General features: G+C 37.4%; 2 protein-coding genes across 4 annotated transcripts; both read right to left on the bottom strand.

The window, feature by feature from the left end:
- Positions 1-226: 226 nt before the first annotated feature.
- Positions 227-13,342, bottom strand: slc35a1 (solute carrier family 35 member A1). Its single transcript, XM_034699317.1, has 8 exons — positions 13,108-13,342; positions 10,738-10,918; positions 7,137-7,296; positions 6,432-6,584; positions 6,202-6,268; positions 5,282-5,458; positions 5,062-5,196; positions 227-1,066 (listed from the first exon to the last, which is right to left on the bottom strand). Exons 1-8 carry the CDS (start codon positions 13,115-13,117, stop codon positions 930-932), a joined length of 1,020 nt encoding a protein of 339 aa, XP_034555208.1. The 5' UTR covers positions 13,118-13,342; the 3' UTR covers positions 227-929.
- A 1,749-nt stretch (positions 13,343-15,091) lies between these two features.
- On the bottom strand, positions 15,092-18,333 carry LOC117824506 (protein yippee-like 5). Of its 3 annotated transcripts, none has more exons than XM_034700020.1 (3): positions 18,140-18,333; positions 16,312-16,460; positions 15,092-16,054 (listed from the first exon to the last, which is right to left on the bottom strand). In XM_034700020.1, exons 2-3 carry the CDS (start codon positions 16,450-16,452, stop codon positions 15,833-15,835), a joined length of 363 nt encoding a protein of 120 aa, XP_034555911.1. In that variant the 5' UTR covers positions 16,453-16,460; positions 18,140-18,333; the 3' UTR covers positions 15,092-15,832. The 3 variants fall into 3 exon arrangements, with proteins under 3 accessions (XP_034555911.1, XP_034555913.1, XP_034555912.1); XM_034700022.1 differs by having other exon boundaries at positions 16,312-16,457; XM_034700021.1 differs by lacking the exon at positions 18,140-18,333 and adding an exon at positions 17,890-18,009.
- Between the last annotated feature and the right edge of the window lie 1,671 nt (positions 18,334-20,004).

Below are 20,004 nucleotides of genomic sequence, written 5' to 3'. Positions count from 1 at the left end.
TGTTGTTGTTCCCAGTATTTTTGCTCACACATTTTAATCTGCAGAGATCCACTTTGGTTTATATCAATTGTAGTTATGAAACCAGTAAATGATACAACTCTGCTCCTTTCACACTGGTACTGGACAAACCTATGATGTAAATGTGGGTGGGTGAGTTGTTATTAACACCAGGCTACAGCAGGGTTTGACTGGTACAGCTGGTTCAGCTGGTTTTTGAAGAAGGCTTTAAACTGTTTTTTTTCCAGTCACTTTTAATAAAAAATGACTTCCACAAAAAGGCGACATGTATGTGACACAAAATGATACAAGACACTGAACAGATGACATTATAAACAAATCATCACTCGTGCATTTCATCATCATTCATCTTTGAAGTTTGTTTCACATTCAGAATCAGCACTGTGTGACAGAATAAGACACTCACATTGCACAGTTTAAAACAGAGTGATCACTGATTGAAAAAAAACCTACATGGTGAGAAGTAGTGATTTTTATACGCCCTTGATACTCAAAAAAAACAAAGTCCTGTTACTGCATATCGCTCCAGCATGGCTGTAGACACATCTCCAGACTTCTCTGATTGTTGTAGAGTACTTACAATCTTTAAAAAGCAGACAGACGGGTAAAAGGGAGAGTTTAAAAAAAGGCAAATGTGTTTTTTCTTGTGATATAACTGAATGACTTCTCAAATGGAACAAAAGGGCGATTTCAAATTGTCCAAAATGTTGATTCTGTCCGTGGTCCCGTGTGGGTAAAAGCGGGCTGTGTTGAGGGAACATACCTTTGTTTAACAAAAGTTATCTGTGAGATGAATTGAGGAGCTGACCTGACTCAGAGTTCATTGTTTCTCCCAGCTCAGCTCCTGCTGGAGCTCTTTAAGGTCCCATGACAAGGTGACCCCAGCAAAAGCCTGGTCCATGTTGTTGGACTCACACGGTGATCAGTTTCTGTTTAGAAGCTGGGTCTGTGTTATTCGCAGTTTTCAGCTTGCTTGTGTCTTGCTTTGGGAGACCGTACAGGTAGATGGAAACACAAACCAGGATGGCTCCAGTGGTGAAAGAGAATGCTGCACAAGAGGATCAGAGAAGCAGAATGAGATATTCACGTTATCAAATATACTAATCTGAGGAGTATCCAAGACCGAGCCATGTGATTATTATTTTTCATTATCAGGTTACAAACTTCATTCTGATTGGTGAAAACCCCATAACAAAAGTGATTCACTCTCAACCAGTGACAACCTGATCACACACATCATATCAAATCAATCCGTGTAAGGGAGCACATTTCTGTTGACACTGTGGCAAAAACGTAAATCAGCGGGCTTAACATGGAGGGTATTTTTCAATCATTTTCATATTCCTGTTCTGCAATCCAACAGCAGCAGAACTGGTGAATGCATCTCTAAGTAGAATGATGATAACAGCAACACTGTAAGTAGGTGTGACATTTAACTGATCTTTCTTTAAAGGTGTGTCGACGGCAAGATTAGGACAACTGTCAATAATAGATAATCATGCAGGGGTCCTGTTCACCTTGGATAACAAAGAGTCGTTCACGTAGCGCTGTCAGCTTGCTCACCCTGTCAGGGATACTAATTTGCATAACCACCTGTCCTATCCTTTCTGTACATGATATTATAATCATTGTAGGGGGTTGCTTTTATAGGTAATTTCAGTTTAGTTAGTTGCATTGACTTTGTAAGCAGGAACTTTTTGAAATAAAAGTTCCTTTATTGTTTTTTTTTAACCCTTAAAAGCCATTATGGTACCCAACTATAAATGGATGGATGGACATAACAATGGACATTTACAACATGGAAAAGACTACAGCACTTGTTAATCACAGGTCAGAGCAATTCACTGCAAACTGGAGGAAATGGGTTAATTTTGTAACTCTCCTTAGACCAGATTTTATTTTCACTCCCTATTAGTTTTATAATATATTATAATTAAAGAAAAGACTACTCCTTTGTTGTTTCCTTTTAGTTTCTGTTATGTTATTTAATTCCGTTGGTATATATGTGATTTTGAAATTATGATTTTAAAGCTTATGTGGAGAATGTAGAGATAATGTATATCCCATCTGCTATTTCACAGAACAAATCAAATCTAGTCTTGACAGTGGAGGTGTTGTTGCTGCTGTTTTCCTTGATTTCAAAAAAGCTTTCGATACCGTTAATCATCAATGTCTTGTTGTCAAAGTTTAACTTTTCTGGTGAAGCACTGACACGGATGGAGTCATACCTATGCTCAAGGAAACAGTGTACAAGAATTAATGATACAAGCTCATCTTTTACTGGTTGTAATGTTGTGAGTGCCACAAGGATCAATCCTAGGGCCGATTTTATTTAGTTTGTACATTAAGGATCTGCCCCTGATATTTCCAGAGGTACAGATCCAAATGTACGCAGATGACACGGTTATCTATACCATGCTAAAACAAGATAATATGCTGCATCCAAACTCTCTGCAGCATTAAACAAAGTCTCAGATTGGCTCACTCACAATTGTCTAACGCTTAATGCGAGCAAAACTGTAGGTATGTATTTTTCTATCAGGGGAAACCATACATCTCAACCTGATAGGACTGTAAACCGAGAGGTAATACAGATTGTTACACATTTAAAGTTTCTGGGCATAACAATTCACTCCAGTCTAAATTTTAAGAAACTTGTACATGCTTGACAGTTTTTGTTTTGCATGGCCCCTGTCAAATAAACTGATAAATAAATGAAGTTGAAATGTTTAATGCAAAAAATTCAATACAAAATAAATTACATAAAAATAAAAAAAGCCATTATGGTGCCTTTAAAAAGTTAATCATTCTATTAGATCGCTCCCTCTTGTTGTATTTACAGCCTCGTTAATGGAAATAACCTAAAAAGAAAAGTTTTGACATGTATGCTAATATTTACAGCGAAAGCCCAAAAAGTTCTTTTTTTTAGTTGATTATAAATTAGGATGTTTTGATTGCAGTTCTATGAAGATTTTCTATACAATTTGATGCCAATAACCTCAAAGGCTTCTTCTGTCAGTATCAGGGTTCCCACTCTTTTACAGAGATCATTTTCCAGGACATTTTCAGTGATGATCAAGCTGGTGTGATAATTTAGTTCCTAAATAGTCTAATATGTTTCTCTCAGTGGAAGTCTACATTGAAAGACGTGTAGTCTATGGCTATCAATGAAATCATCTCTTACATGCTTAAAAATTATGGCAAATTGATTATAGAATAATGCAACCACAGATGAACAGCACCTCACTTTATTAGTGCAACCAGCTAACAATGATGGGCAACATCTCAGCTTTCTCTTTTCTCAAAAAATATAAAATGAACTACGAAAAAAACAAAAGAGCCAGCAAAGGAATCTGGAAGCTGCCTTACTGAAATAAACGCAGTCATGTTGAAATAATTTTCCAGGAAAATCTGTGATTTTCCAGGACATTTTACTTTTTCTCCCATTTTCCAGGTGTTTTCCAGTACTGAAAACCAGGTGTTTTCCAGTACTGGAAAATTGGTCAACTGTTTTCCAGGTTTTCCAGGACGTGTGGGAACCTTGAGTATGCCTTCACTAAATAATAGTGGTGCAACGGATCATCGTTGATCCGTGATCCGTACGGATGCCTCTCCACGGTTCGGCACGGACGTGGTCCGCGGATCGGTTGATGAAAAAAAAAAAAGGTTGCGCGTCAACTCACTCGTCAAGCGCAGTGGTAGTCATGGCAAGTGAAGGAGCAGAGGAACATTATAACCCTCCTGCATCTTGGAAGTCACATGTATGGGAGCATTTTGGTTTCCCTGTGAAATACAGTGAATGCTGAATGTGATTGAGCCACGTTATGAAATTCCGTCGCGCACCCACTAGACCAGAGGCCGTCAATACACGGCCCGCGGGCCGCATCCGGCCGCCTATTTGTGGCCCCCGAACTGTTACTCCTTCACTCTGTGTTTTGGTCGGGTCACCGCGTGTTTACCGGGATTTTTTTCTCCATGTCAACGATGCACAGACAGGCTGTTACTGGGTCACTTAGAGTCCAATGCTGCGAGTGCAATTTTTAACTTTCACTTTCGTTTATGGAGCAGTTCGCATGTTGGCACTTTGCCAACTGTAGGACCCTAGAATAAAACGGTGTGTTCACAGTTTGCTGCTCAAAGAAAAGTGGACGGTGAAAATCAGCAAATGAAAGAAGAATGGAGTGAAGCTTTTGAAGTTCCTCTGCTCCTTCACTTGCCATGCCATGAAATGCAGTGAATGAGGCAGGACTGGGCCCACAGATAGGGTGCTTTGCACATGCAGTAAATTTTGAGTTGAATGTTGTTTTTATTTAATGGGCAAAGAGTTCTACAAAATAAATAGAGGGACAAAGTTGTATTTGTCTTGTCTTCTTTCTTTTTTTCTTTTTTTTTTGTTGATCCGAAAAATGATCCGATCCGTGACTCAAATCCGTAATACGATCCGAACCGTGAGTTTTTTGATCCGTTGCACCCCTACTAAATAAAGTTACTCGCTCTGTAGCGAGTCATTTGTTGTCAAATTTAGTTGTCGTTGCCAAAACATAGTATTTACACAACTCAACCTCTTGGGAAGCAAGCATATTGTTTCCATAACTTCCCTCATTGTAACCATGTGATAATAAGTTCCAGCATCATAAAGTCATAAACTATAAAACTCTGCAACGTTGCGCTGAATGATTCCCACTGAGTGCAGGGATCAATGTACTGAGAGTGGCTCAGTTGAATGCTTTATCTGTTTACCCAACATGTGCCACATGCAGAATTTTAAGTCTTAAATTTCCGTTTCTTTCTGGAAAATGATCAGGGAACTACCACAAGTAGTTTTATCTTCTGTACATTAAGTTCATGCTGGCGTATTATTGGACAGAAAACCTGCCATTGTAGGTTTCTAGCTGTAAAGAGTCAACTATGTGATCAGTACAGAAGAAGCCTAGCTAATTCACAACCTTTTCATCTTCTGCGCTCATTAAGTCAGTCAAAAATGGAGGTCTGAGGATGTGCAGGAACAGTGAAAACCGGAATTTTAATTATCAGCACACATACTTATCTGTAGTCCAAACAAGATGACAGATGCCACAGTTGAGATCACGATGGCGGCAGCAGCAGAGAATCCCTTCATGATGTTGTCAGTGTACTTCACCACCACCGACGTGTACAGACCGCCCACACTGGCCAAGACTGCAAAAATAACCAGCAATGTCATTAACGGGCAAAGAACAGTGAAAGGAAATTAAAAAAACATCCTCAGGCTTAGTGGACTTACACACTACAAAGCACACCCAGGGTGTGTAGCCGAAAAAGAAGCCTTTCTCCATGACGTGATCTCCATCGTTTATGAACACACCGATCAGGGTGACCAGAATGCCAGAGAGATACATCTGGATGTTTCTCACCCACAAAGAGGTGTCTGAGCTCTTCAGCACCTTCTCAAAGTACACACCTGGAATCAGAAAGGAGAGGAAAATAAATATTCAGAAATATGTTCTTATGGAAACTCAAACAAAAAAAGATGATTCCTTGTGATAGGAGAAAAATTGACATGAATTGGTACAAGGTGTACATTTGAGTGCATGTTGTGTGTACACTTTAGTGGAATTGGGGGAAATGACAACTTATTCATGTACTGTAATCTTTATTTTAGCTATTTTATTTCATTTCCTAAAAATATATATATCTGTGTGTAAGATATGCTTATTTTTTACCTCTTTAATTTTAATTGCTAATAACTTTTAAATAATTGTTACTTTATAGGCTCTTGGCGCTTTATATATTTCTTTTGCACTGTCTACTTTGTTACTGTGACATTTGAATTTCCCTGTTGTGGGACGAATACAGGACTATCTTATCTTATCTTGTCTTGTCTTGTCTTGTCTTGTCTTAAAGCTCCAGTGAGGAACTTTCAGTTTGGCACCCCTCCCGTGTAAAAAGTGGTACCCCATCTCTATGCTAAACGTATCCTGTGTGTGTTATTTGTGAACTAAAATCTCCTCCTCCTTTCTTTTAAATGTCAAACGCATCTCTCCTTGAGAGTCTTAACCAGAGAAACAGGAAGAAAAAGGTTGTGAAGCTCTCAACAACCTCTATGTTTGTAATCAGTGAAGCTGTTAAACCTCTTTGGCCCATATTTCTTTAGTTTAAGTAAGTGATTCTATAATGTGAGCCAAAATAGTGAGCCAAGTTTACCTGCAAATCCAGAACAAAGCACAGCTATAGCGATGGCAATGAACCCAACAAAAGGATTTTGCTCAACCTGTAAAAAAAAAAATGAAAAGAGACAGCACAAGAGACCTCACTGTTAATATCATCTGCTGTTTAAACAAAGTAAGAAAAAGATAATCCCATGTTGGTCACAGGACTTCGATTCTAATCCAAACAGTCTCCATTTTTAACCTTTAAACTGTAGGAACACCAACCTGAACTTTCGTGGACTCTGCAGGCTGCCACTGAACCAGAGTCACGCCCCCGCATAGCATGAAGACGGAGAACCACTGCATCCGGCTCAGAGAGCGGTTCAGCATAAGGACTGTGCAGAGCGCAGTGCATGGGATCTTCAGCTGATAGGTCACCTGCACAGAATGTTTTTTTTAAAAAGGTGATTCTTGTGAACTATTTGGAGCCATTTACCATTTTAGAAATACATATCTGCATGAGCATGGAATCAATCTGGATTTGATTCTGAATTCAAATTGTTGCCAGTATTAAGATGTTATTTATAAAGAAATAGTCAAAATAAGTGTAATAGTTTATTTGATTGATCTGATAGGTGGATTAACAGCTCCTTCGAGTCATTATTTTGGAGAATAAACATCAAACATTTCATAGTCTCAGTCTCTGCAGTGTTAGGACTTTGGACTTTTGGTGCCATTATTTAAGTTTCCAGACTGTTCCAAAGTAAACATTTAAATCAGCCGTCTTTAGAAATGAAGTTCCCTTTTACATTTTATCTAAAGAAAGCTGCTGCAGCTTTGGTATTTAAGAATGACTGATGTTGTTGCAGATCTTTACATACTATAATGGGAGTTCAACACAGGCTCAACAGGTTCTCAAGATCAACACCCTGAAATTATGGGACATATAAACACAGTACTTTCAACACTTGCTGATCATCAAGCCCTTACCGAATAAACAGCCGCATCCAGGTTACTCAAAGCCAGAAAGGCCATGTTGTTCTGAATTGCGTACACCAGCGAGGGCACGCTCAGCTTCAGCAGCTCTTTGGGGCTGCAGAAAACATGTTCCACTATGATGTTCTTCAGTCTGCTGGGGCTTCCCGATTCACTGAGAGCATAACACGTAAAGACAGAGTGATGAAGAAGAGGAGGAGGGATGATTCAAATACAAAAGATCTCAAGGCATAATTCATGCAGAGTTCTTACAATGTTAAATTTGGATGTCAAAGCACTAATGATAGTTAAAATGAGTCGGTTAAAGCATTCCCTCAGTGCGTGCTCTGTCAACAAAGCAAGATGAGTGCTACTCCAGCAAAGATAAAATGCAGTAATTTTTTGTATCAGGATATATTCTGCACAAACAGCTGTAGCTTTGCAATTCAGCTCCCCCTCTCCTTCTAAGCACAATAATTACAGCTGAATATCCAAGTATATGTACACTGTATCCTCCTCAAAAATACCTTTTGCACTCATACTTTCACATGCTGTTTTCTCTGATTTTACAACTTTATTTTTAATTTCATTATTTTTATAATACATATATATATATATATTTTAAATGAATTTGATGTATTTTAAAATATTTTTTATTTCTCATCTGGTCTTCTGATTTTATTTTGCTGCCGATGACAACCACTTTGTAACCAGCTTTTTGAAAAGTGCTTTATATAGAGTAAATAAAGTTATTATTATTATTATTATTATTACCATTATTATTACTATTATTATCAATGCAAACAAATATAAGAAGAGGGCAGGGCTTTCCACAAACACATGGGGTAGCCATCCAGTGGGGTATCATAACACTTATAATCATTATTATTATTATTATTATTATTATTATTATTATTAAGTATTCGTTATTACTATTTTTAATATAATGTATTCTTTATGTATTCTTTATGTATTATTTATTTATTTTATTATTATTATTATTATTATTATTATTATTATATTCTTTAGTATCAATTTTGTATTTGTTATTTATTTGTATTATTAATATAGATTATTATTAATAATATTATATTTTTGCATTATTATTATTATCACGATCATTATCAATATCATGTATTTACACAATTATTACTATTATTACTATTATTATTATTATTATTATTATTATTATTATTATTATTATTATTATTATTATTATTATTATGATATTTCAGTAGGTTTAATTTCCAAATTCTGAACATTTTGTGAATTATTGCTAACTGAGAAGTCAGCCTCTTATAAACCAGTTCTAGCCTGTCAAAATAAATTGAAGCTGGTTAAACATTGACACGGATATCAGTGTGTGGGTAGCCCAGGCTGGCTCAGTACTCATGTCCTTTTCTTACGAACACAATCCATTATTTTCCAAATGTTCCCGCCCATTTATATAAAACACATCTAACAAGCCAATCTAACTGCAAACATTTTGATGTTATTAACCAATATTTATTTTGCACTGAGAGGTGAACCAGATGTTGCCAAGATAAATAGCTAAGAAAGAGCAGTCAACCAACCTGACACTTAAAATGTTATGTACTGCCTGTGTCACCTCCTGCAAATATGGTGGAGTGAAAATGATCTCCACAATACTTTCAAAATAAACCCCTTTCAACCTCAGCTGTCGTTGCATATTTGATTTTGGAGGTATCAGAATATTTCATTAGATTACACTGACAGGAACACCTCCAAAAGCCTGAGCGGAGGTGGACTGAGCAGAAAACACAGTGAGCCAATCCTCTACTCAGATGACAGGTTCAGATTCTCAGACCCCCGCCTCCACAGGACTAGGAGCAGCACCAAACCTCAACCACGCCTTTTCCAGCACTCTTATGAAGTCAAACCTATCCCTCTCCTTCTCTTTCGTTCTCAGATTCCACCCTCTGCCCTCCCACACCCTTTTCTTACTATCTGTTTCTTCCCTTCTATACATAGAGCTCGTCATGCCTGGGAGCAACGGACAATCCCCTAATAATAAGGTTCCCCAAACCAGCAACATCAACTTCAGGTCAAATTCAGAATCACTAATCAAAATAAACCAATAACATCCTGTTGATGGTGTGATCCTTTCTGTTGAATGTGCCTTTGTTTGTTAAGTGTCGTAATGGATTGAAATTCACAAAAGTTTTCTAGTTTTTTTGGGGGGTTTTTTTTGTTTTTTTTACACACCAGCCATGATGCCAAAAAGCTTAGCATCAGATTTCTCAACAGGTTTTATGTCCTTATTAAAATAAGCACTGTTTTGCAAGTATCAACGACTATTTCTGGACCATATATTTCAAAGATATTCTCTACTGCTTTACTTCAGAGCTAGTTTACAATCCATGCTCGGAATCATTCAGACACTGAGAAAATAAAAGCAAAGGTCAGACCCATAGACTGTATAATTAATGGACGTAGTATCCGTGATGCCACCCATCTGTTTCTGAAGCGCTGTTTTGAAGCTGATCGTCAGCGAGAGCCATATTGGAAATGCTGAAGTCAACCAAACTTGTGTGAGGTAAAGAGGTGGAGTTTGAGCCTCCTAGCCAACAGCTACAGTGTTCCCGCCTGTCAATCAAGTCAGCTGTGCCTCTCATCAAGGAAAACTCGGAAACTTAATATCTACAAACTTGCCGCGTTATGAAAAAATTCACCCCCCGTATAGTGTGTGCCGATCGAGAAATGAGCTATCCAGACTACACTCGTCTTTTGTACCAGTGGCTGTAAACATGTTTATTTCTGCTGCAAAGATCGTCTTTTTTGAATTTGTGTGTATGTGGTTTTCGTTACTTCCGGAGCCAGCCTCAAACGGACACTGGAGAAACGGCAGTTTTTAACACTTCCGCATTGGCTTCAATTCTTGCGGCAGGAAGTTCAAACTATGAAGCCCATGCGGAAGTGTTATAAACTGCAATTCATCAAGAATCCACTAGAGGCTGGCTGCAGAAACACCAGAAACCACAGACACCAATTCAAAAAAGACGATCTTTGCGGCATTAATAAACATGTTTACAGCCTGGTTCAAAAAACGGCTTGGCTCTACGTAGCTAGTTTCTCGATCAGCACACACTCACACTGTACGGAGGGTGAATTTTTTCTAATGCGACGGTTCAGAAGATATTAAGATTCTGAGTTTCTGCCCAAATAAGGACATGACTGACTTGACTCCCGGACAGGAACACATAGCTGTTGGCTATGAGGCTCAAACCCTGCCTCTTTACGTCACACTACGCCTGGTTGAGTTCTGCTTTTCCAATATGGCTGCCGCCATCGATTGGCTTCAAAACAGCGCTCAGGAACAGACTGGTGACGTCACGGATACTACGTCCATTATTTATACAGTCTATGGTCAGACCTCATAACCTTGAAAGCATTTGGCAGGTTAGTCAATAATTAAGCCTTTAGCTGCTTCCCTAATACAAATGGATGCTATGTTATGTGTCATCCATCCAATCTGTCAGAACTCAGACACACTTTCTCACTCAAGTGAAACGTAAACAAGAAAAACCCTCCAATGTTCACAGAGAAAAGTGTTTGCATAGTTGTGTGGTCAGCAATGTAAGAGTGAAACACTTACTTTGACAGTATCCCCAGACTCAGTATTAATTTGATGACTTCAGCTAAGCACACCGCGGTCGTGGAGAAATACATTTCTCCCGTAGTAATGGTCCTTGTGTACCGGAGTGCAACAATGTATGTGGCTGCCACCATTGTCATCACTGTCAGGCAGTACAGCTTGAAGATCACGCTCACATTTTCTAAGGAGAGAGAGGATACAAATTTAGGCACTGACTGTGTTATATTACTAAATGCTTCGTCCAGAGCTTGAGCCAGGACTCATCAGACCAAACTTGAAAGCATTCACCAGCTTTAGAAACGAGTGGTAAGAGCATTGATTTAATGACTATTTAACATGTAACTCTTGTTAAACTTGCTATTCCATGACTTCTCGATCTCAGTGTAAAAGCAACTTGGGTGCATGTTATGGTGATGCTACAGCTACACATCCAGTGGTAGCTAGATCCCTGTCAGCTCAGGTGTGTGATCCAGATCCAGAAGGGCAAACCAGTTTTGTAACACGCTATACCGCCACATTTGTTCAGCCCTGTAAGGTTTGAATTATTTGATTTCCGCAAACGTTTGTTCTTAATCTTTCACTGATGGATGAATGAACAGCAGACTGCAAACCAGTCTGACAAGAAATCATATGTCATTTTGATCACAGTACGGCCTCGTCAGCCAGGTGACTCCTTAATCAAACATCCCAGAAACCTCAGTATAATTCTAAACACCTTTTACAGTCGGTTTAGTATTCAGCCTTTACCAATTGTCCTTACATCAGTTAAAGAAAACACTGAATTCAATTCTATTAACCAAAACCTTCCATTTAGAAAGCCACAGACACATTCTGAACATTATACCTGTATTTATTCTACTGCTTGTTTTCATTTGTTTGTTTGTTTTCTGAATCCTTCTTGTTCTTATGTTAAGCTCTAAGCTATAAAATCTATGTATATTCTGTGGTGCTTAACCATCATGATTGTCACTTCCATGTTTGTGAAAATAGATGATTGTTTGAACACAACTTAATTGTGAACATGACTGAACATGCAAGTACAACAGCTGGGTGTTTGAGGTTGCCTTACTGTCAAGAAATGTCCTGATACATCTTGTATTACACATCTTAAATAACTAATCAAACCTTGATATGTTGCATATGTTGCATTTCAATGCAAGACAAATGTCCCCAAGTGGTGAACTGAATCATAATATCGTATTAATCATCAATCTTTTATAAACATGTCTTTAAATATTCTTCTTGGAGTGTGCTACTTTCAGGAAGTTCTCCCTTATATAATGCTGACAAAGACCAGAAAGAGAGCCCACATCACACCAATTCTAAAGTCTCTGCATCGGCTTCCAGTATCTTTTAGAATAGATTTTAAGATTATTTTATTGTTTTTTAAATCTCTTAATGGTCTTGGCCATTCTTATCTATCAGATTTGCTTGTATCATATGAGCCAGTGAGAGCCCTCGGTCTTCAGGTAGTGGACTTTTAATGGTACCAAAAGTAAGAAGGCCCCCGCCTGTGGATTCCCCGACCTGAAGATCTGAGGGCTGCACAGAGCATCAACATCTTTAAAAGCAAACTCAAGACAGACCTTTTTATTCTTGCTTTTAACTGAGTTTTATTCTTCACAGTTTTATGTACTTATTTACTTATTTATTTATTATCTGGTTCAAATGTTAGTCACTTTTATTCTACTTTATTTATTTATTTTAAGTATAGAATCTCATTTTCTTTAAATAGTTTAATAATGTTTTATTATCTTAGCAATGTATTTTATTTTGGTGATTTTGATTTCCTGTGTTGAGTTTCAACATCTTATTTTACCTCCAGGCTTTCCTCATTAAGATATCATGATCTCTTTTATTTATTTGTATTGTTTTTATTACTATTGTTGCATATATTGTGTTCTTAACCTTAGGATTTTGGGGATGGGATCTTTTTCTTCACCTATTCTATTTGGGGTTGTTTTTATGTACAGCACTTTGTGTTACAATGTCATTGCATTGTATACATAAAGTCTGATTGATTGATATTCAAATACTCCTTATTTCTTCTTCCCAAATGATTTTAAATGTGTAATTAAATACAAATGAATATCAATAAATAAAGATAGCATCTTGACAACAGTGTCTAATGTTGCTAACAGCCATTAGCTTACATTTCTAACGTGTTTTACAACACTTCACAAGAAACAGGAGATTACATGACAGTAACTTAGCAGCCACACAGTCTGCTATCACTTCCTGAACACACACAGAGGCGTTTTCTGAAACATACAAAGATAATAGCTCACATTGAAGCTCTCCATCAAACACTTATCAATCTAACCGCCTCCACGAGCTAACATTAGCCCACATTGTCGTTATTAAACTCACCGACGCCCATCTTTGCTCCGGTCTGTGTCCGTCCCTATGGTCCGTCCAGGTAGAGAAGAAGTCAGTTCACCTGCTCACCTTAGTGTCATGTCAAAAGATCCACGGCCTGTTTCAGGAATGTCGCTCGACCGGAAACACATCAAACATGAGTGTGATTCCAGTGTGATTCACGATTTACAGCCAGGCATCGCACTTGCTGCATTTCCCAGAATGCAGCGCGGCGCCCCTCATCGAAGGGTGTGTTTGCTTTCAGCGCCCTGAAGCTCCGATGATGATGGTTCACCATCCACCCGGCAGGCTGGGATTTGTGGAAGCACAGGAAATAGATGACGTTTGACGCCTTGATGTAAAAATGTAATGATGTAAAAATATCTCCATTTGTCAGATTTTTAATACATTATATCCAAATAACGAGATAGCATGTTGGGATAACGGAATAGAATATACATGTAAATATAAGAATCAGAATCAGAATCAGAATCAGCTTTATTGGCCAAGTATGCTTGAACACACAAGGAATTTGACTTAGGTAAACTGTGATTCCTTTGTACAAGGCATAAGAATAAGGCATTCTAATAAAAAAAAAATTAAAAAAAATAATAATGACAATAACATCAGCTAATTACAAAAGAACAGCAAATAGGCATGACTAATATGTACAGGCTAAAAAATATGATAAAAGTGCAGTGGTATACAATAAATATACAATGCAACAATTCTCCAAGCAGAATTCCATATTTCTATTTATTATTGAACTACTATTTTTTAATGTAAAAACTATCTCTGCAACTCACCACTGCACTTTTATCATATTATTTTAGCCTGTACATATTAGTCATGCCTATTTGTAGTTCTTTTGCATTTATAGTGGATGTTATTGTTATTATTATTTTTTTTTATTGCATGTCTTATTCTTATGCCTTGTACATAGAGAGCACAGTTTACCAAAGTCAAATTCTTTGTGTGTTCAAGCATACCTGGCCAATAAAGCTGATTCTGATTCTGATTCTGATTCTGAAAGACCATAATTGTAAGAAAGAAGATAATAATGTGACGTAAAAGTCTTGATAATAATATTAATAACTTAAATATATAGGATAAAAAGTCCTTATTTTGATGTGCAAATACCAAATTGTAAGATTAAAAGTCAAAACAGTGACTGTAAGAGCCATAATGTGTAAATTTAAGTTGAAAATATAGTGTTAAATTCATGTTTTGTGCATTTCTGAAAAAAAGAAATAACATCCAGTGCACAAGTGGTTAATGTGATTGGATAGCTCCCTTGGTAGTTAATGATTGATTCACTTGGCACATGCAGTGAGATGTGCCAGGTGCAGGAACATACAGTTTTTCTATCATGTGACGTGACTTTTTATTAAAAGTTTTATAACAGGATTGCATCTCATGTCATTTACTTTGGAAATCAAGTTAATGTGCCCGCAGCTCTTTCGTGGCTTTGGTATCCAGCGGAAACGCCACTACAGTGACAGAATAAGGTCAAAGTTATAAAATAGAAAGATGAAATCATGTGACAAAAATCCATCTCTTGAAAAAAAAAAAAAAAAAATGGTGTAATACTTATTGCCCAATACATCACTACATATATGAAAACACATAACAATAATTGATATCACTTATATATCGCTTTTCTGGATACTCAAAGTTGGTTTACAGAAAGTGGAAAAATAAAGCAAATAAATAAAACAGAACAAAGACAGAGGTGAGGCTGGAGAAGAGGTTATGTGTTGTAGGCTTTTTAGAACAGAAGGGCCTTGAGGTGGTTTTTAAATCATTGAAGAGAGTCAGAATTGCAGATGTGTGGAGGGAGAGAGTTCCAGAGAGTTGGGGCAGCGATGGCAAAGGCTCTGTCCTCTAAGGTGAGGTGCTTGGTCTTGGTGATAGGGGACAGGAGATCGGCGAGATGGGAAGTGGCGTTTGAAGAGGTGTAAGGACATATAAGAAAAAACAGACTCAATACATAAAGTTTGTTTGAACTACTTTATTTGTGACCTAATACAAAGAAACATATTCCACTTTTGATTCCAGTCAGTTCTCAGTCATGTCAAACATTAACAATAAATAACAATCAGTGAAATGTGAAAGTAAATGGCTAAATGAAGAACATGTTATGTTAAAGTAGAACATGATGTAAACTGAAATAAATGTGTCATGACCTAAAATGACAGCGAGGATTTCTGACTTCCTTATGGTTTAAATGAAAACCTGGTTCAGTAAGAGTAACCTTGTAGATGTTATGATGAGGAAAGTAATGAAAAACTTTCTTGAAACAAAACATTTTAAACATTGTGTCATATTAAACCCTTATCAGAAAAGTAATTGCAGTAACCAACTCCCTTCTGTCAGAATTCACCACAGCTTTTCAAACCTCTATGTAACATCTTCTGTCTGAGCTTCCTGTACAGCAGCAGGAGCGAATCCTCTCACTCCCACTGCATCCACCACAGCAACACATTTGACCAATATCACAGCTTGCTGGGCGCAATATGCATCTGCAGGTGTTTTTATATGGGCGGAGAAGCAAGGATGTTATTACCCATCATAGAAGAATTTCTTACATGTTCAAAGAAAATTCACGCGAAGACCCAGCCTGTGATTTTATTTGGGTGTAGCTCTACTCACGAATGGCACACTGTCCATGCTCTGCTGTAGGAGAAAAAGCTGCGGTACACACAGGTTGAGCACTTTGGAGGTGACTGATGTGAACTCAAGAGTTCTCAGAGGGAACATGCTCAAAGCCTTCGCTCTCCCTCACCAGCGCCCTCTCTAGGATGACACGACCCTCCTTGTATCTCTGGCTCTCCTCTGTGGCAAACTCGTACATCCAGCCAAGTTTGCTGTTGCAGTTCTTGCAGCTGACGTCTCGCACCATGTGTCGACCTGTCAGCATGACTCTGTCTTGCACCTCGCTGTGCTGCAGATTTACAACCTGGAGAGCAGCACAAATGTATATGACATAAATCATCAATAAGGACTCTTTGGAAACAGCTTTGAAATGCAGACTATGATAGAACATCAAATGAGGTAAATGTCTATTTAAGTACCACACAGTGTGTTTTATATATCAAAATGACATTTCATGATCCTTACCATCTAGCATTTTAATAATAGACACTCAATAAAAGCAACAAGTGCAACAGGAATGTTGTCTCTGCTCCTGGTGAGAGAGGTGATGTGTTCAGGTACCTTGTTGAACAGGAAAGCTCGACCGGTAGCTCCAGTGAATCGTGTTGAAATGAGTTCAGCTCGGTTGGTCAGAATGGTGTCACAGTTGGCACAGGAGAAGAGGCGAGTTCCTCCAATGTGATCCAAGAAGATCCGCCCCATTTTTTCTACTAGTGACACAAAAGAAAACAAAAAAACACAATGGTGGAGTAGCGTCAAAAGATGATGTAACACGGTACTCTTTTCATCAGTGCGATAAAGATTGCGACAATATGAGGGACAAAATATCAAACAGCAATACAATGTCACCCTGATATATGCAAATTACTCACCTTATTGCAGGAATCAATATGAAAACATAAAATAAATAAACATGTGGATATTTTGATCTAAAAATCACACAGTGCTCTAAACAGATTAACATTCATGACTCATTGCGTTGGCACTAATGACATTAACCCAGTATTTCCCCTGTTAATATCTCAAAGGACACTTATATTGTTGTCTTCCAGCTTATATATCATTGCAGAATCCCTGTATCCTGATATTATCGTATCTTAGGCCAGGGGTTCCCAAACTTTTCAGCCCACAACCCTAAAATATAGGTCCCAAAGGCTCGCTACTCCCACTGTCCCTCATATTGATTTAATGTGGCTTCATTTAGCTGGTCTGCAGAAAATTATATGAGCGTGTGGCTGTGTTTCCTGTGCCGTTATGAACTAACCTACTGCTACTGATTTTAATAATTAACTGTTCACAAACCCTAAGCTTTGGAGTCATCTGACAAAAAGGCAGAAAACTCTTTAAATTTTCTATTTTCAAGGTTTTATTTCAAGTTTAGCTACTATTTTTGTCAATATTTTTTTTACTATTAATTAGTAAAATTGACTATGTTTAGATAACTTTTGTCATTCAAATATTTTAATTGCATTTTTTCAGTATTTCTTTGTTCACCAGAAGTTAAAAAATTATATATAAGTAATACAAAACCAACATAGAGGGGAACAAATAAAGAAATACAAAAAGATACAAACATAATAATGATAATAAAGAAATAACAATAATTAACAGTACAAACAAAAAGGACGATTGACATAAGAAAACAAGGTAAATAAACAAAAGTTAATAATAATAATAATAATAATAAAATAATAATTAAACATATTTTTAGATCACTTTAAAAAAACATTGGGGAAGACATCCCACGACCCCCTATTTGTGTCTCGCGACCCCCCAGGGGATCCCAACCCACACTTTGGGAACCCCTGTCTTATATCAAATTGTGAGTTACCCTGTGATTCCCAACCTGACTGAGACATTCAAGTCTGATCTTTTTTTTTTCCATTAATAAGTTCTCTTCTATTTGTGTTGAGTGGGCCTTGCCATATTACCCTTCTGTGAAGTTGCATTCAGTGTAATGACAATTCATTTGATTGCTTAGTGATGATGATAATAATGATGTTAATAATGATGTTTCAGGGTGCAGTGTTATTTACTTTTTTTTTTCTTTGACTAACATAAGGTCTTAATCGCTCTACAACACAAATACACCATAAAGTTAGAAGCTAGAAGACAAAAAAAAACACTACAAAGACTTACATAGTCAGTGCTGAGATTTATGAGTCACTTGAAGGCGTCCCGATATGTCAATAACAACAAAAAACATGGACGGATTGGCATTCTGTCTATAACTCGCTACAGCTGCATCATCAAAATATGATTGTGATTTGATTATTATTTTAAAAATTAAAACTTACCCTTCAGTTTGCTTTATGGCCTGTGAGGGGAGAAGATCATGTTAGGAAGAGAGAGAAAGATAACAGCCAGTTTAACAGGCCAAATGTCTCACCTCGAAGCGTTAGCAAGCGAAGAAGCAGATGCGTCTCTTAAAGGGACTTTAACAGACCTGTATCTGTATTCTCGAGTGATTAAAAAGCTCCCTGTATCCTCTGGTTTGACTTTGAATAGACAAAATAACACAGGACAGCAGTTTTTTGCAACCAGCCAGTCTGTTCTCATCTAGCTAGCAACAATGACAACTACTTCCGCTCAATATTTCAAAATAAATCCTCATTAAACACAATTTTGTTTTGAATCATACCAAACTAATCGCAGTGATCACACTCATCATTTTAATCATTTAATTAGTTATGTGCTAAAGATTGGAATCCAAAACTCCACGCCAGTGATCCCCGATTTTTTTAATCAAAAAGTCTATGCTTTTATTTTGAAGGTCGACTCGAGCCATTGTTTTTAGTGTAGCTCTGGGCAAGGCCACAAGGGAGCAGCAGAGCATACACGTAGACCATGGGCAGAATAAGATGTTGCCATTTAGTAGCTGGATGCTGGAATGAGACAGACCAACTTGTTTTTGTTTGTACACTTATTATTTATATAATTCAAGGCAAGGCAAAACAGCTTTATTTGTAAAGCGCATTTCATACACGAGGGCAACTCAATGTGCTTTACATTAAAACATTAAAAACATTGGAAACATTCAGACAAGCATAAAAGAGCACAATTAAAAAGACAAAACACAATAAAATTAACATTTGCATTTAAAGTGTGTCAAAATACGCTAAGATAGGAAGGCAGTGACAAATTAAAAAGGTCTTAGTCTTTGATTTAAAAGAGGTGACAGTTGGAGCGGACCTACAGCTTTCAGGGAGTTTGTTCCAGATATGTGGTGCATAATGACTAAAAGCTGCTTCACCATATTTCATTCTGACTCTAGGGACTCAAAGTAGACAAGTACCTGATGACCTCAGAGGTCGATGTGGTTCATAAAGTAGCTGCAGATCAGCAAGGTATGTTGGGCCTGAACCATTCAGTGCTTTATAAACCATCAGCTGGATAAAGTCTATTCTTTGACAGACTGGAAGCCAGTGTAGAGATCTAAGAACTGGAGTGATGTGATCTACTTTTTTGGTCCTTGTTAGGACTCGAGCAGCACCATTCTGTATGAGCTGCAGTCGTCTGATGGACTTTTTAGGGAGTCATGTCAAGACACCGTTACAGGAGTCTAGTCTGCTAATGATAAATGCATGGACAAGTTTTTCTGCATCCTGCTGAGACACCAGTCCTTTAATCCTTGATATATTCTTAAGCCTAAAATGATGGTAAGGCCTCCTAACACAAACTTTTTTTCTTTGCTAATATTATATAATGTGTATTTGTAAAGGGACAAGTATAAAGCAGGTAAACCAATACACCACACTACAGCGTAGCTTGAGCTATTTGGCATTGCTCATCCCTAGATGGGCTTTTATAATAAATTTCAAAAAAGTACAATAAATTAATTTGAGTTTGTAGTTATTCGGTAAACCCTGATTTTATTGTTTACCAAGGATTCCTCGACAGTGCTCAGCCTTTTTGGTAAAATGTGACATTAAGTAGCTTATGAGAAGTTTTAGGAGACTGACATTTTTCTTTGTAGTCAAAGGAACAGGCTTTGGCCTATCCTTTAATATTATTTCTTGCTTTGTCAGATGCTTGAGGCCTCACCTTCCAGGGTGCAGCCTCAGAAATTCAAAACAAAGGAAAGTAATTACCATGTATTATAAATAATCCTGAAATTAAGGATCACAATTTTAAAAACAAGACAATGTGATACACCCGGTGATCATGCAACCATCTATATAAAAATAATTATATTAGAATATCATGCTCCAATGCTTTTACAATGTCACATACTGTCCTGCTCCATCTCTACCA

This window comes from Notolabrus celidotus, chromosome 13, assembly GCF_009762535.1.
Source record: "Notolabrus celidotus isolate fNotCel1 chromosome 13, fNotCel1.pri, whole genome shotgun sequence".
NCBI classification, from domain to species: Eukaryota; Metazoa; Chordata; class Actinopteri; order Labriformes; family Labridae; genus Notolabrus; species Notolabrus celidotus.
This window is presented reverse-complemented; position numbering and strand designations above follow the sequence as displayed.